The 16,528-nt window shown below is 40.0% G+C and overlaps 1 protein-coding gene across 2 annotated transcripts in view; it reads left to right on the forward strand.

The window, feature by feature from the left end:
* si:dkey-91m11.5 (PH_BCR_vertebrate and RhoGAP_Bcr domain-containing protein) overlaps positions 1-16,528 on the forward strand; it is a 422,142-nt gene that overhangs the window by 267,873 nt on the left and 137,741 nt on the right. For both annotated transcript variants that reach the window (XM_048611239.1, XM_048611240.1), the window contains exon 10: positions 8,675-8,843. In XM_048611239.1, coding sequence (XP_048467196.1) covers positions 8,675-8,843 — 169 coding nt within the window. The remainder of the gene's footprint in view (positions 1-8,674; positions 8,844-16,528) is intronic.

A 16,528-nucleotide genomic window follows, 5' to 3' on the forward strand; every position in this document is an offset into this window, starting at 1 on the left:
CCAGATTGAATTCCATTTGTCACTGACTAGCCCATCTAACCAACCTGTCTATATCCTTCTGTAATCTATGGCTATCCTCTTCACTGTTTACGACCCCACCAATTTTTGTATCATCTGCAAATTTACTGATGAACCCTGCTATACTCAAGTGTAAAGTTAAGCCTCAATCATTCATATACAGCACAAACAGCAGAGGGCCCAACACTGACCCCTGTGGACCCCCACTGGATGCAGGCTTCCAGTCACAAAAACCCTATTCAACTATCACCCTCCGCATCCTGCCAGACAATTCTGTATGCAATTTGCCAAATTTATTTGGATTCCATGAGCTGTTACCTTTGCATTCAGTTTCCCACGCGGGACTTCATTGAAAGCCTTGCTGAATTCCAAGTATGTATTGCCCTCATCTGTACTCCGGGTTACCTCTTTGAAAAGTTCAATCAAGTTGCTTGGACATGACCTCCCCTTAACAAAACCATGCTGAGTGTTCCTGATTAATGCCTGCCTCTCTAAGTGCAGATTAATTCTGCCTCTCAGAATTGCTTCCAAGAGTTTCCACACCATCCAAGGTTAGACCAGCTGGCCTGTAGTTTCCTGATTTATGAGAGATAGTAGGAACTGCAGATGCTGGATTTTCTGAAGAAGGGTCTAGGCCCGAAAAGTCAGCCTTCCTGCTCCTTTTTCTGAAGAAGGGTCTAGGCCCGAAACGTCAGCTTTCCTGCTCCTCTGATGCTGCTTGGCCTGTTGTGTTCATCCAGCTCTATACCTTGTTTCCTGATTTATCCCTTGCTTTCTTCTTGAATAACAGTACCACATTGGCTGTCCGCTGGCATCTCTCCTCTGGCCAAAGGAATTGAAGATTATTGCCTGTGCCATTTCCTCCCTTGTCTCACTCAACAAACCTGGGATGTATTTCACCTAGCTTGGAAATTTATCTATTTCTAAGCCAGACCACTCAGAACCTCCTCTCTGTCTATGCTAACTTCTTTAAGTATATAACAATCCTTCTTTCTGATTTCTGTGCCCACATTGTCCCTCTGACTAGTGAAAACTGACACAAAGTATTTATTTAGAACCCTACCTGTGTCCTCTGGCTCTATACAAATTACCACTGTGGTCCTTCATTGGCCCTGCTGTTTCCCTAGTTATCCTTTTATCTGTAATACACTTGTAAAATACGGTAAGATTTTCCTTTCTTACCTGCCATATATACAGTTTGGTTCATTATATTTAACTCTTTTATTGTTAGCATAAAATCTGCAGCATCGTGTACTTGTGTTTCAGTGAAGGACAATATCATTAAAACAAAAAGAAACAAAATATGATCTATCAAGCCAGATTTCAGTCTACAATCTGACATTGTCACTAATAACATTAGCTGGGACCATGATACTAGTCCGATCTCCATAGGTGCAGAAATGGTCATAGTACTCCCCAGATAGCTTTCTAACCTCCTCTTCAGAAGGGCTGAGGATACCAATATCCAGCACTGGTCTGGGTTCACTCCCTTCTATTATAGTCAGCTCAGTTAGCTAGACAGCTAGTTTGCAATGATGAGTGATGCCAATAGCATGGGTTCAGTTCCTGTGCAGGTTGAGGTCACGATGAAGGCCCCCATCTTCTCAACCTTGTCCCTTGCCTGAGGTGAGGTAACCCTCAGGTTAAGCTTACCACCAGTCATCTCTCTCTAATAAGAGAGCAGCCCTGTGGTCCTGTGGAACTATGGTGACTTTGCCTTTATCTTTCTGATTGAATGAAGAAGGCGAATGCAATTTACTTGACTATCAATCTAGCAGGGTGATTTACAGACCAGCTTCAAATCACAGAAAAAGTCAATAGTTTGGACTTTTTGAGAAACCAACTGAGCTACTCATCTTATTCCTGAACTAAAAGGTGAAAGTTAAAAAGTAGTATGAAGAATTTTTTTTGTGAAATAATAAGCTGAAAAATTCACATTAAAGATTACTGCGCAAGATATGAACTTGTCTATTGGTGATTTTTAGCATTATAGATGACTGGTTACCTGAGAGTCAGGATAACTGAGTCATTTTCAGGATGGCAAACTATCGGGTAAGCTTTGGGAATCAATACTGGGGCCTCAAATCTATATTAATGACTTGATGAAGGGACTGACTGTATTGTTGCCACATATGCTGAAGATCCAATGAGAAGTGGGATGGCAAGTTGTGAGGAGGATACAGAGAGTCTGCACAGGGCTATAGGCTGAGTGACTGAGAAAAAGTTTGACACTTAATATAATGTTGCAAAATGTGGGATCATCCACTTTGACAGGAATAATAGTAAAGCAGAACGTTATTTAAATGGGGAGGTACTGCAGAATGCTGCAGTACTGAGGAGTGACCTTCTACACGGATCACAAAATGTCAACAAGCAAGTATAACCAGTAATTAGGAAAGCCAATGGAATTATGGCCTTTATTGCAGGGGGGATGGAATATATAAGTAGGAAAGTCGTACTAAAACTGTTCAGAGTATTGGTGAGATCACACTCATGTATTGTGTACCAATTTGGACACCCCATTTAAGGAAGAACATACTTGGATGTGATGTTCATGCTAAAATTTTCTTCTGCATTGAGTATTGCAGTTTGGATCTTTGAGTATATGCATGGTTACATTAGACAGACATTTGACTGACAAGGGATTTTCAAAGGTTATAGGGACAGGAAAATGGAATGCAGGCCACAACCAGTTCAGCACTTTTATTATGAAAGTTGGAGTAGGCCATTCAACCCTTCAGGCCTATTCCATCATTCAGTATATTAGTGCTGAACAGCTCCTAATTTTTAAGCTCTTATGTTCTTATATTTGCCCAATAGGCATATTGACTGAGAGAGGTCTTATTTCAGTGGCAACATCCCAGTGTTCGAGGTTCAAGTCCCACTTCAGGATTTGACGGCCATGGAAGCATGTCATAACGGCCGAACAGGTTACTTGTCAATCTCTAAATTCTTTCAGTGGACCTATGTCAAGACCACAATCTTTGTAGGCTCATTCTTAGACAAAAGTAGAGCATCTTTACCTTCAAAATATAACCTCTTATAATCCTTGGCTGCGTTATGCAATGGACTTCTTCCAAATTTCACTTTCCCTGGGGAGGGTCCTGTGCAGTTTACCAGTGCCATTGATAAAATATCTGTTTCCTGCATCAGTACTGTATTTTCTGAAGACTGTTTATGTGTTCCTATTACCACAATCAGATCAACCATGATCTTTATGAATGCCAAAGCGGGCTTGATGGACCAAATGGCCTACTCTAGCTCATGTTTCTAATGCCCTTATGGCATTGCACAAATATATCTTAGCAAGTAACAAGCTTGCCATTGTCGCACCTCTCTTAGCAGCGAATTAGAGAGGCATTGAAATTAATTAGCCTACCAGATTAATTGAATTCAGAATTCAGTTTTTTTCAGGTTATTAAACATATAGCTCCATAAGAGCCTTTTTCTATGATGCCATTAGGTTAGTTTACTATTTTTGATGACAACTTTAGAGTCATAGGGGGGCTACGGACAAAGAACAGTACAGCACAGGAACAAGCCCTTAGGCCCACCAAAACCATGCTGACATTTGATGCCTTTCTAGACTAAAAGCCTTTTGCCTCTATGTGATCCATATCTCTCTGTTCCTTGTCTATTCATATATCTGTCAAGATGCCTCTTAAACAAGGCTATTGTACCCACCTCCACCCCACCACCTCTGATGGCACTTACCACCCTCTGTAAATAAACTTGCCTCTCACATCTCTTTTAAACTTTTACCTTAAACATTTCTACCCTAGTAAAAAGACTCCACCTGTTCTATTCCATCCATGCCTTCCATAATTTTGTAAACTTCTATTAGGCTGCCACACATCCGTCAGCATTCAAGTGGAAGCAAACCAAGTTTGTCCAATCTCGCCTCACAAGTCATAGGGCCATACAGCATAGAAACAAGCCCTTTGGTCCACCATGTCTCTACCAACCAACGAACACCAAACTACACTAATCCCATTTACCTGCATTTAGTCCATTGCCTACTATATCCTGGCGTTTTAAGTACTCATCCAAATGCTTCTTAAATGTTGTGAGAGTACTTGGCTCCATCACTCTCTCAGATAGCACATTCCATTCATCTACCATCTTCTGGGTGAAAACTCTTTTCCTCACATCTCCTCTGAAACTCCTCACAATCTACTCTTTCTATGCCTCTAATAATTTTGTATACCTCAATCAGATCCCCTGTTAGCCTCCTGTACTCCAAGGTCAAGAAACCCAGCCTGTCCAGTGTCTGCACAAAAACCGAGACTTTTCATCCCAGGAAATATCATGGTGAATCTCCTCTGCACCCTCTCGAGTATAATCATGTCCTTCCTATAGTGTGATTACCAGAACTACACACAGTATTCCACCTGTGGCCTAACCAATGTTTTATAAAGTTGTAACGAGACTTCTTTGCTCCTGTATTCTACACCTCTGCTAATAAAGGTAAGCAACCTGTATGCCTTCTTCACCACTCTGTCTATCTGTGCTGATACCTCCAGAGATCATGGACTTATACACCAAGGTCCCTTTGTTCCTCAGTACTCCCTAGGGACCTATCATTCATTATGTATATCCTGTCCATATTAGACCTCCCAAAACACATCATCTCACACTTATCGGGATCAAATTCCATTTGCCATTGCTTTGCCCAATGTACCAGTTGATTAATATCAGATTGTAGCCTGAGACCATCCTCCTCATTAAGAACAACATCACCAAGTTTCGTGTCAGCTGCAAACTTAGTATTTATACCTTATACACTCGCATTCTCATCATAGAATCCCTATAAGTGTGGAAACTAGCCCTTCGACCTAACAAGTCCCCACCGACCCTTGGAGCATCCCACTCTGACCTGTCCCCATCCTACGCATCCCTGAACACTAGAGGCAATTTAGCATGGCCAATCCACCTAGCCTGCACAACTTTGGACTGTGGGAGGAAACCGGAGCACCCAGAGGAAACCCACGCAGACTCGGGAAGAATGTGCAAACTCCACACAGACAGTTGCCTGAGGGTAGAATCAAACCCTGGCACTGTGAGGCAGCGCTGCTAACCACTGAGCGACCATGCCGCCCTGTTTGATGTACTTCCCATATTCTCTCTTTAGTCTGTTCTTCCCTGTTGTAAGCATATATAATTTTTTGTTTGGGCCTTGAGCAAGCAATCTTTCCTGCTTTGAACTTTTCCATTCTAAGCAGAGACTGTGCATCTCAGGCTATAGTTGAGATAAGCCCCGTAGATGCTTAGTCTACCTGCTGTCCATTCTGACACAGACAGACAGCCGAATCAAATCAGCCTCTCCATCTATATATTTGTAACATTGTAAAATTAAAATGCTCAATGACTCTCAATCGCCCCAGTAGTTTCTAATCAGCCTTTTTAAATAACCAATACCAGATTTTGTGGATAGCCAATATCAGACACCAAATTTATAGCTTAAACAAAAGAATTAACAATTTTGTATTAATGCAGAAGCTTCAGAAGAGTGAAGTTAACCAACAAGGTAATCTAATTAATGTCTATGATTTAAACCTAATCTAATCTTCTTCAGTTCTAGCCCCTCTGTCACATGGACAGTCAGACGAACACACAACTAAGGGATAAAACTGAAGAAAAGGGATGTAAGTGGCCAGTTCACTTAAGCTGTTTCCACAGCTCATAATATCAGAGACATACAACATTGTATGTTGGAGATCGCAAGAACTACCAGTGCTGGAGTCGGAGATAACACAGTGTGGAGCTGGAGGAACACAACAAGCCAGGCAGCATCAGAGGAGCAGGAAAGTTGACGTTTTGAGTCGGGACCCTGCTTCAGAAGCTTCGGGTCCTGACTGGAAATGACAACTTTCCTGCTCCTTTGATGCTGCCTGGCCTGCACACAGGATTGTATCTTGCTTGCTTTCTGACGACACCAGTCAAATAGCTTCCAGTAGGTGCCAAGAAATAATTACTTATTATTTATAATCGAGATTCTATTCTCTCTGCGTTCAATAAGTTGATAATGTGAGGATAAACCAGAGAGCAATATGATCTCCTTCCTATGGCTTTGGCAGCTACAATCCTTCTGACAAAAATACACATGTTCCAAACCATTGCAAACTTTGGTTTCTCTTTCTGTTTTTTTTAAAACGTTCTCTTAGCTGTGGCCGCTGTTAATTTTCAAACATCTTCTGTCTGTTTCAGCATTATTCCACTCTGGCGTTGAAACTTATGTAGAGTACACTGAACAAGAATCAATTGAATCAAATTCCAGGCCTGGCCTCATAAACAAATATCAATTTGTTCTCTTTCGAAAACCTTGTTCTCTTTCTTTAAAAAACAAGAATGATGGAAATTAAAATAAAATAATGAATGTCTCAACATCTTTCAGAAGTCCCCAGTATCTCAGTTGCAAGCCTTTAGCCTATTTAATTCACACTATGTAAACTCAAGAAACAGCTAGCAGCACTGGATAGATCACTAGCCAAGCTGTTTCAGAACACTGGCATCTAACCGACAATGTGAAATTGCCCAGATATATCCTGTAGACAAAAAGCAAGACAAATCCAACCTGAGCAATTACCACCACATTAATCTAGTCTCTATTATTAATAAAGTGTTGGAAGGTGTCATCACAGCGTTGCTCTTGCCTAGAAGTAATCTGCTCACTGATGCTCATTTTGGGTTCCACCAGGGCCACTTATATCACTTGACCTCATTACAGACTTGGTTCAAACATGGATAAAAGAGCTGAAGTCCAGAAGTGAGGTGAGAGTGACTGCCCTTAGCATTAAAGCTACATTTGACTGAGTGTGACATCAAGGAGCACAAGCAAAACTGGAGTCATTGAGAATTGGGTTACACTCCTCTGATAAGAGTCATACCTGGCACGAAGGAAGGTGGTTGTGGTAGGTAGAAGTCACCCATCTTTCTCTGCTCTAGAGCATCTCATGGAGTTCCTTGGGGTTGTGCCGTAGGCCCAAACATCTTCAGCTTCATCAATGCATTTCAGTCTACCATACTGTTGGAAGTAGGAATGTTCAGTGATGATTGCACAATGTTCAGCACCATTCATGACACCTCAGATACTGAGGAATTTTGTGTCCAGATACAGCATATTCTGGATAATATCTAGGCTTGGGCTGAAAAGTGGCAGGTAACATTCACATCACGCAAGTGTTAAGCAATGGCCATCTCTAACAAGAGAAAATCTCAACGTTTAGCCTGGGGTTACCATTAACCAGAAACTGAATTGGACTAGCCAATTAAATACTGTGACTGGAAAAACAGATCAGAGGCCAGAGATCCTGAAGCAAGTGATTCACCTCCAGACTCTCCATAGTCTGTCCACAGGCACAAGTCAGGAGTGTGATGGAATACTCCCCACTTTCTGGATGAGTGCAGCTCCAACAACACTCAAGAAGCTTGTCACCATCCAAGGCCGCTTGCTTGGCACCACATCCACAAACATTCGCTACCTTGCCATCAGTGTTCAATAGTAGCAGAATATACCATCGCTGTAGAAATTCACCAAGGCTCCTTAGACAGCACATTCCAAACTGTCAACTACTACTGTTGAGGAGGAAAAGGGCAGCAGATGCATGAATGCATCATCACCTGTAGTTTTCCCTTCAAGCCACTCTTCATTCAGGATTGGAAATGCCTTGCCATTTCTTTAGTGTCACTGGGTCAAAAGTCTGGAACTCTGGACACTGTGTGCCAACCTACACTGAATGGACTTAAATGGTTCAAGAAAGCAGGTCACCACCACCTTTTCAAGGGCAGCTGGGGAAGGGCAAGAAATTCTGGCTCAGCCAGCGATGCCCACACCCCATGAGTAAATAAGGGGAGGTGATGGTTTATTGGCATTATTGCTAGACTGTTAATTCAGGGATTCAGGTAAGGTTCTGGAGAGCTGGGTTCAAATCCTGCCGTGGCACATAGTGTAATTTGAATTTGATAAAAAATCTGGTATCTAATGAAAAAAAGAGTCTAATGATGACCACATCAATTATCGCAAAAAACCCATCTGGTTCACTAATATCCTTTACGGTAGGACACTGCTGTCCTTACCTGGTCTGGCCAACATGTGACTCTTAACTACTGTCTGGGCAATTAGAGATGAGCAATGAATGCTGGCTCAGCAAGCGAAGCTGACATCTGTGAATGAATTTGAAATGTTTTTGGCACAGATCATGTGTTGTCAGGAAATATACCTTCCTACAGTTCAATCTAAGAGTTCAAGGTCCATGAAAGAAAACCAGAATTTGAACCACTACTAATGAGTGATACTTAATCAGGACATGAAATGCACATTCAAGTTTCAAATTCATCAGAATCCAGCAAAGTAAGTGTAGTAGACAGATAAGACCAGGATTGAAAATTGCATGTGTACTTCTGGAGTTACAGTGAAGAGTTTTGAACCTGAGCTATTTTTTCTGGGACATAAGGACAGCAGTGAGTACCTCAGTGTTGTTAATTGAGAAATATCAGCAAGTAAATAATGACATTCTCATAGTAACAGTATACTTCACAAACATCCACCCAGAGTTGAGGCGTAACAAGGTAACAAATCTGCAAAAACATGTCCTATCTTCGATCTCTCTTTTATCAGTGATCTTGAAGTTACACTAATGCTATTTTTCTCTCTTAGCAAGAACCAACAATATGACTGTAAGTGGTACATTCCTCTAGCTGATCTGAGTTTCCAAAATTTGGATGAGTCAGACAACACTCCAACCATTCCATTGGTACCAGATGAAGAATTGGACACCATGAAAATAAAGATCTCTCAGATCAAGAATGAAATTCAGAGAGAAAAGGTAATGTGAAAACATACTTTCCCTCTCTGATAAACTTTATTTCTCATCCTCTGACACTCTGCCCCCAGTATTTATGGGCTAGGAGCAGCAGCATTCCTCAGTGAGTGAGAAACTGAGAAATGCCATGAAGACCAAAGTATAGCAGCTTTTCATCACATTTCATCTGAATAGCATTTTACTTAATGTTATTTTCCCTCTCTCTGCTCCCTTTACCAACACCATCCCCCCTCAAAAAAACTGCTAGGGTCAATTAGTTTGAATAGCAATGGTGTACATGGAAATGGGGAAAAGGTAGGAAATTGGCACAATGTAATTGAACTGATGCAGGCATAATGGGCTGAATGGCATCCTATATCACTAACAATTCTGTGATTCTGTTAGGCAGCTATGAGGGAGAGATCACGGTGGGGGACTGATGGTTTTTGATCTTTGGAATGGTGTAATCTGACAGAAAGTTTCCTTAATATGCCAGGTTTCTTCTGTTTAATATTGAAAAATGCTTAACTTTGATAGACATGGTAGATCTTACCTTCTTCAGTTGCCACAATTCTGGAGCCAGGGGATACCTTGTCTGCAGCCATTAAATTTAACTGGCTCACGAGATCTGTACAATAGAACTTGTTTGAAATGATTTTTATCACCGATCTCCCTCACTAAAGACAGTTACTCCGTTAGCTTCCCTCCTCCTACCCCATGCCAAACCTGCAATTAAAACAGAAATAGGTGCATTTGTAGAAAATCAGGGTCAGAATTCACACTAATCTTACTCCCTGTGATGCTGAAATTTCCCTCACTGATAGTCCTGTAGTTCTGAAAGTCATTTTTTCATGAGCCCTTACAATAGTTGTGATGATTTGTGTGGTTTCAGAGCTTGAGCAGCAGCAGGCATCAGCATGGTGCAACTGCAAAACCAAGAGTTATGTACGTAACATATTAGTAACCAGAGCTTAAAATTGTACAATCAGAGAAGGTGACTGTCCAATGGATGAGCAGGCTGAAGAGTGCCCTGAATTCATCTTTCTCTCTAACTAGTGTTCATTTATGGTTCCTCTGGTGAGTGGCAAGAACCAAAACCACAGCACCATAGATGGTTCAGCTACCCAGTGTGGGAGGAAGGAAGAGGGATGACATGTAAATAATAGTGACAAAGATTGTAGTTGCAGAGATGACTCAGGGATGATGTGTTGTCTTTCCGGTGTCAGAGTGAAGAACATCTCTAAACTGCTGCAAAGTATCCTGAGTGGGGGGAGAGTAAGCATTCAGAGGACGGGGTCCATAGTTGTACCAACAATGTAGATAGAAGGATAGATTTCAAGGAGCTAGGAAAGAAATTAAACAGTAAGACTTCAAACAGCAACATTTATGTAACAATTTTAAGAAAATGAAATGTTCTAATGTACTTCACAGAAACATTATAAAACAAAGTATGACCCTGTGTCACATGGGGAGATATTAGGTTAGATGACCAGAAGCTTGGTCAAAGGTTTGGTCTTAAAAACAGTTTTTAAGTAGGAAAGTGGGGTAGAGGTTATTGGGAGGGAACTCCAGAGTTTTGAACCCAGGCATGACCAAAAGTAGTGGAGCAATTGTAATTGGGAATGCAGAAGAGGCCAGAATTAAAGGGAGTTCAGGCATCTGAGAGGCTTATGGGTTTGGAGGAGATTGCCATGATAAGGATGGACAAGGTCTCAAGAGACATTTTTTATCCTAATTGTATTTAAATTAACATTGGAAATGGAATAATATCTGGATTACACCTAAACAGAAGTGACACTAAGTATAGAAATTGGAGACAACAGAGCACAGCTGAAGAGATGAAGGGGTTTAGATTTCTGATGCATTTGACAGGGTTTAGCTTTCAGGATTGAAGCTAAGCAGGTGGAAGGGCAGAAGAAGAGCATTTTTATGGGATTGATCATAATTAGATTTAGTAGTTATTGAGAAGGACAAGGACTGAATAAGAATATGGTAAAGTCCTGCTGTTTGCAGGGGTTACATTCCTGAAAAACCCTGCAGATGGTGAACATATGTTATGATTGGAGTCAATTGGTTAGATTCCAACCATCAAAACTTTTGCTGTGAACTAACAGTAAATAGACGGTGTTGGTGAAGTATATTAACAACTGCAAAATGAAGGCTCAGGTATAGGTTCAGTGGAAAGTGCTGTGAATGAAAGCCAGACTGGTTGGATAACTTCATTTTGTATAGAAACATTTAAGATATTTGTTACTTTATCAGAATTCAGTAAAAGAAAATAATAATGTTTATTTTCCTCATTCTACCTGGAGAATAAAACATATCTGTAGTGATCGGGTCAGCAAATTAGAACTGTACAACAACTAAAACAGAAGTTGCTTGAAAGGCTCAGCAGGTCTGACAGCATCTGTGGAGAGAAATCAGAATTAATGTTTCGGGTTCAGTGACAGTTCCTCAGAACTGTACAGCAACCTGATTCTCAGTTTCTTGGTAAAGCAGAATTATTCAGTTCTAGAAAACCTGTTCTCCGATAAAGTGTCATTGCTTATGAAAAAGGAATAATCTTTGGTGCAAAAATATATTTAGTTGATTGTAAGCAGGGGAGTGGCACAACATATAGCTAGTGATTGAAAAATTCAATGTGTCATTTACAACGTACTCATGAGTGGGATTCCCAAAGGATATTTTGTCTGCTGGGTGTCAGGGTTAGGGGTGTTTCCTCGGGGCTGGAGAAGAACTTGGAACGGGAGTGGAGGGATCCAGTTGTTGTCATCCACGTTTGTACTAACGACATTGAAAGGACAGGAAAGGAGGATCTACTGAAAACGTTTGAACAGTTAGGAGTTAAACTAAAATAAAGAACCTGCAAGCAATACTCTCAGGATTACTTCCTGAGCCACAAGCAAATTGGTATAGGGTAGATAAAGTAGAGTTAAATGCATGGTTTAAAGACTGGTGTAGGAGGAATGGATTTCAGTTCTCAACGCCTTCATTTGGAAAGACAACACTCTACATAGGAGAAAAAAAAATCTGTCTTTGGACAATGTATCAGGCAGAACACTGGGATTGTGATTTGTTTTGTGTTTTAGATCAGCTTGCATCTTTCTGGAGAGAAGCTGGGGGCAATCTGGACACTGGCACCAGTACCTAGGTAGAAAGGAGCCGTTCAAGTTGGATGGGCTTCGGTGGCAGGGGAATAAAGGTAATGAAAGGGATGAGAGAAATGTAGGCTGGCAAATCAAAAGGACGTTGCTGGAAAATTATTTTGACAATCATACTCAGATGGGGCAAAAAGGGACAAAGCATTTAAAAAGATCAGTAACAAATAGAGAAAAAGGGGGAACAAAAGGTAATAAAGCAAAATTACTTGAATGCGTGCAGCAGTCAGAACAAAATAAATGAACAGACGCCAGAAGTGGAGGCCAACAGGCATGATTTTAAAGTCACTATGGAGGAATGATTACAAGAAGTTCAGAGCTTGGAACTGAATGTTCCAAGGGATGTGTGACCTTTCAAAGGTACAGGCTGGAAGAGAAGGGTGGTGTGTGGCTTTATTAGTACAAGATGCAATTAATATATTAGTAAAAAATAATTTTGGATTGAATGATATAGAACCGTATGGGTGGAGATAAGGAATAACAATGTGATGAAAACACTGAAGGGAGTTGACTGTAGGCTCCCTAATAATAGCTGTTCTATAGGACAGAGAATAAATCAGAAAATATTGAGGTCATGAATTCATAGAGTGCAATCAGGATAGCTTCCTCGAACAATATTTTGTGTATCCAGTCAAGGATTAGGTTATTTTGGATCTGGTAATATGTAAGTAGGCAGGTTTAATAAATGGTCTCAGAATAAAAGATCCCGTAGCGAACAGTGACTATAACATGATAGAATTCAACATTCAGTTAGAGACTGAGAAATAACTCAGCTAAACTTAAATCAGGATAATTACAAACAAATTAAAACAGTATTGGCTGGAGTCGACTGGGGAAGGAGTTTAACAGAAAAGATAGTTGATGAATAATGGCAGACAATTTAAAAAATAGATTCACAGCAAGGATATATCCATGTGATGAGGAAGAATTGTCAGAAGATGATAAACGAAGCATAGTTAACCAGAGAAGTTAAGGACAGTGTCAAATTGAAAGAGAACACTTACAACGTGGCAAAGATTAATTTTAAATCAGACGATTAGAAAATTTTCGAAAGCCAATGAGAGATGACTGGAAAAATAATAGAGGGAGAAAATAAATTGCAAGTTACATAAAAATAGAAAGTAAGAACATCTTTAAATATTAAAAAGGGAAGAGAGAGGCAACAGTAAACATAGGCATCTCAGCGAACAGGGGCTGAGAAAGAATGGGGAGCCAGGAAATGGCAAAGGAGTTGAACAAATACTTTGCATCAGTCTTCATAGTAGAGGATACTAATTGTATTACAAAAATATTAAATAATCAAGGGACTAAAGAAGGGGAGGAAATAAACGCATAACTATCACTAGAGAAAAAGTGCTTGGGAAATTAATGGGGCGAAAAACCAATAAGTCCCTTGGATCTGGTGGGTTGTATCCTAGGATTTCAAAGGAAGTAGCTGCAGAGAGAGTGGATAGGTTGGTAGTAATACTTCCAGAATCTTTAGATTTCTGGGCAAGTGTCAGAGGATTGGAAAACTGCCAATGTAAGATCATTATTCAAAAAGGGGAGAGACTGAAAAACAGGTAGCTGTAGGCAAGTTATCTTAAAACCTGTCATTGGAAAATGTTAAGAGTATATTATCAAGAATGCAAAAGAATTTAGAAAAACATAATATAGTCAAGCAGAGTCTGCATGGTTACAAGAGGGGGAAATCATGCCTGACAAATTTACTAGAGTTATTTGAAGAGATAACAAACAGGGTAGATTAATGGATACCAGTAGATGTAATATATTTGCATTTACCAGAATGTGGTTGATAAGAAACCCACATAAGCCAAGCAATACAATAAGAGCCCATGATGTTGGGGGTAGTAAGTGAGCTTGGACAGAGAATTAGTTAACCAATAGAAGTCAGAGAGTTTGGATAAGGGAGGGGCATTTTCAGGATGGCAGTCTATAAGTAGTGGAGAACCACAGAGATCAGTGCTGGAGGCATGATTATTTACAACATATATTAATAATTTGAATGGCAGAATACTATCGCCACATTTGCAGATGATACAAAAATAGGTGGGATGGCATGTAGTGAGGATGACACAAGAAGCCTACAGGTTAAGCAAGTGAGCAAAAGCTTCTCACATGGAACATAATATAGGAAAATGTAAGGTTGTGCACACTTTGGTAGGATGAATTGAAGAGCTAAATGTTAATTAATTGGGGAAAGACTACAGAAAGCTGCAGCATTGAGTGTTTTGGGGGTTTTAGTGCATGAATAACAAAATGTTAACATCCAAGTTCAGTGGGTAACAGAAATAGAAATGGAATGTTGGCCTTTATTCCAAAGGGCTTTGAGTATAAAAGAAAAGAGGTTTTGCTAAAACTAAGTGAGGCACTGGTCAGACTACAACAGAATACTGTGAACAGTTTGGTCCCCTTATCTGAAGAATGATACACTGGCATTGGAGGCAGTCCAGAGAAGGTTGACTACATTGATCCCGGTTACGGAGAGATTTCCTTGTGAAGGGAGATTGAGTAGGTTGGGCTTGTGGCAATGGAGTTTAGGAGTTTATTGAAACATATAAGATTCTAAGAAATATTGACAGGTTATATGTGGAGAGAATGTTTCCCTTTGTGGGATAGTCTAGGACAAGTGGGCATAATCTCAGAATAAAGGGCCGCACATTTAAAACAAAGATGAGCGTTTTCTTTTTCCTGAGGGTGACTAATTTGTTGGATTCTTCACTGCAGAGGACTGTTGAGGCTGCATCATTAAGTATATTCAAGGTTGAGAAAGTGCTGATTTTTAATTATTAAGGGAATCGGGGATTATGGGGATAAGACAGGAAATCGAATTGGTGATTATCAGATCAGCCATGATCTCATTGAATGGTGAAGTGGACTTGATGGGCTGTATGGCCTACTTCAGATCCTATATCTTATGGTCTTCTTGAAAAAAATTGCATTAGTTAATGTGTGACTCTGTGCTGCATTTTATTGTTGAGGTAAAGATCAATTAGTATTGTGCAAGATATCAAAACAATAACAGTTAAACATCTCTTATAATCACATATCTGGGAACAACTTCGTGGCAACGTTATGCCCATGACACCACAGATAAGCAAACATTTACACCACAATGGATTATAAGGTGCATAGAATATTTTGCACAAATGTCGAATTTGCAAATGACAAAAACATGAACAGCAGACCCTTTCTGTAAATGTTTTAAATGTGGAAAGGACAATTTTACCAAGCTGCAAAGATAGAGATTTTCCAATTAACTTGTTCAGAGATGTTATTCCACACCTTTCAAGTAGGTGGGACTTGAGATTTAACAAAAGCAGAATGAAAACAGCTGCTAGATGGTATATCAACATCTAGGCAGTGGAAGATGTAAAGGAGGAAATAAAGGATTGAAACAAATATGGCCCCACAAATTAAAAATAGTGAGATTCCTAACTATACACTTTTGGAAGCCAAAGAACATATAGAGTGGAAAGAATGAGATTTAAAGAACAGGGAGCCTTACATCAAATATTGAGTGCTAAATATTGCAGAAAGCCTAGAGGAACATTGAAAGTTCAGGGGAATAATTAAAGAAAGGACATTAGACAAGTCAAGACAGAGCATGAAGATATTACCAAAGAACACTCATAAGGTCTTTTATAAATAAAGAGAGTAGAAGGATAATCAAGGAAGAAGTACGGTCTCTGTATATTGAGGCGGAATACATGTACATGATTCTTGAGCTTGTTATAGTCCCCTGATGGTTTTTGATGAATGCTTTTGCATCTTCTAGTCTTCAACAAGGGCTGACAACTTGAAAAAAATTCAACCTTCGAGTTGATAGCTGAAAGGATGACTTGACAAAGTTTCACTTTTATTGACTTTATCTGTAACAAAGCTGAAAAGCACGATTGAAGAAACACCATCACTTAGACTATAAACTGCAGAGTTATCTGAGAATTTCAGGAATTTCTTAGAAACCCTATCCCTTTCTCACTCCATTTCCATGACAATGTAAATCACATGGTCCTTGTAACCAGCTAGAAATGCTGATTCGCTTTCCTTGGAACACAAATTCTCTTTGATCTTCGAATTATTAGGACAGTTTTAGGTGACGTTTTAGGTCAGACAATGCATATTAGGTGTGAATCCTTTCAAGAATTGTTTTTGGTTTGGTTTGGAGTCAAACTGGTTACATTTCTAAAGCAGAAATTTGTAAAACACCACACTGACTGACTCTCAATAGATTATGTGCTTTTTGAATAAAATAGAATGCATCTGCAAATACAAATTCACCCCATTGATTTACGTGCGTGCTTGTGTGTGTGAGAGAGAGAAAGGGAGAAAAAGAGTGTGTGTGGAAAAGAGAGAGAGAAAGACTGTGTGTGTCTTTGAGAGAGAGAGAGAGAGAAAGAGTGTGTGTGAGAGAGAGAGAGAAAGAGTGAGAGTGTGTGTGTGAGAGAGAAAGAGAGTGTGTGTGTGAGAGAGAAAGAGAGTGTGTGTGTGTGTGAGAGAGACGGAGAAAGAGTGTGTGTGTGAGAGAGACGGAGAAAGAGTGTGTGTGTG

This window comes from Rhincodon typus, chromosome 24 (assembly GCF_021869965.1).
Source record: "Rhincodon typus isolate 14 chromosome 24, sRhiTyp1.1, whole genome shotgun sequence".
Taxonomy (NCBI): domain Eukaryota; kingdom Metazoa; phylum Chordata; class Chondrichthyes; order Orectolobiformes; family Rhincodontidae; genus Rhincodon; species Rhincodon typus.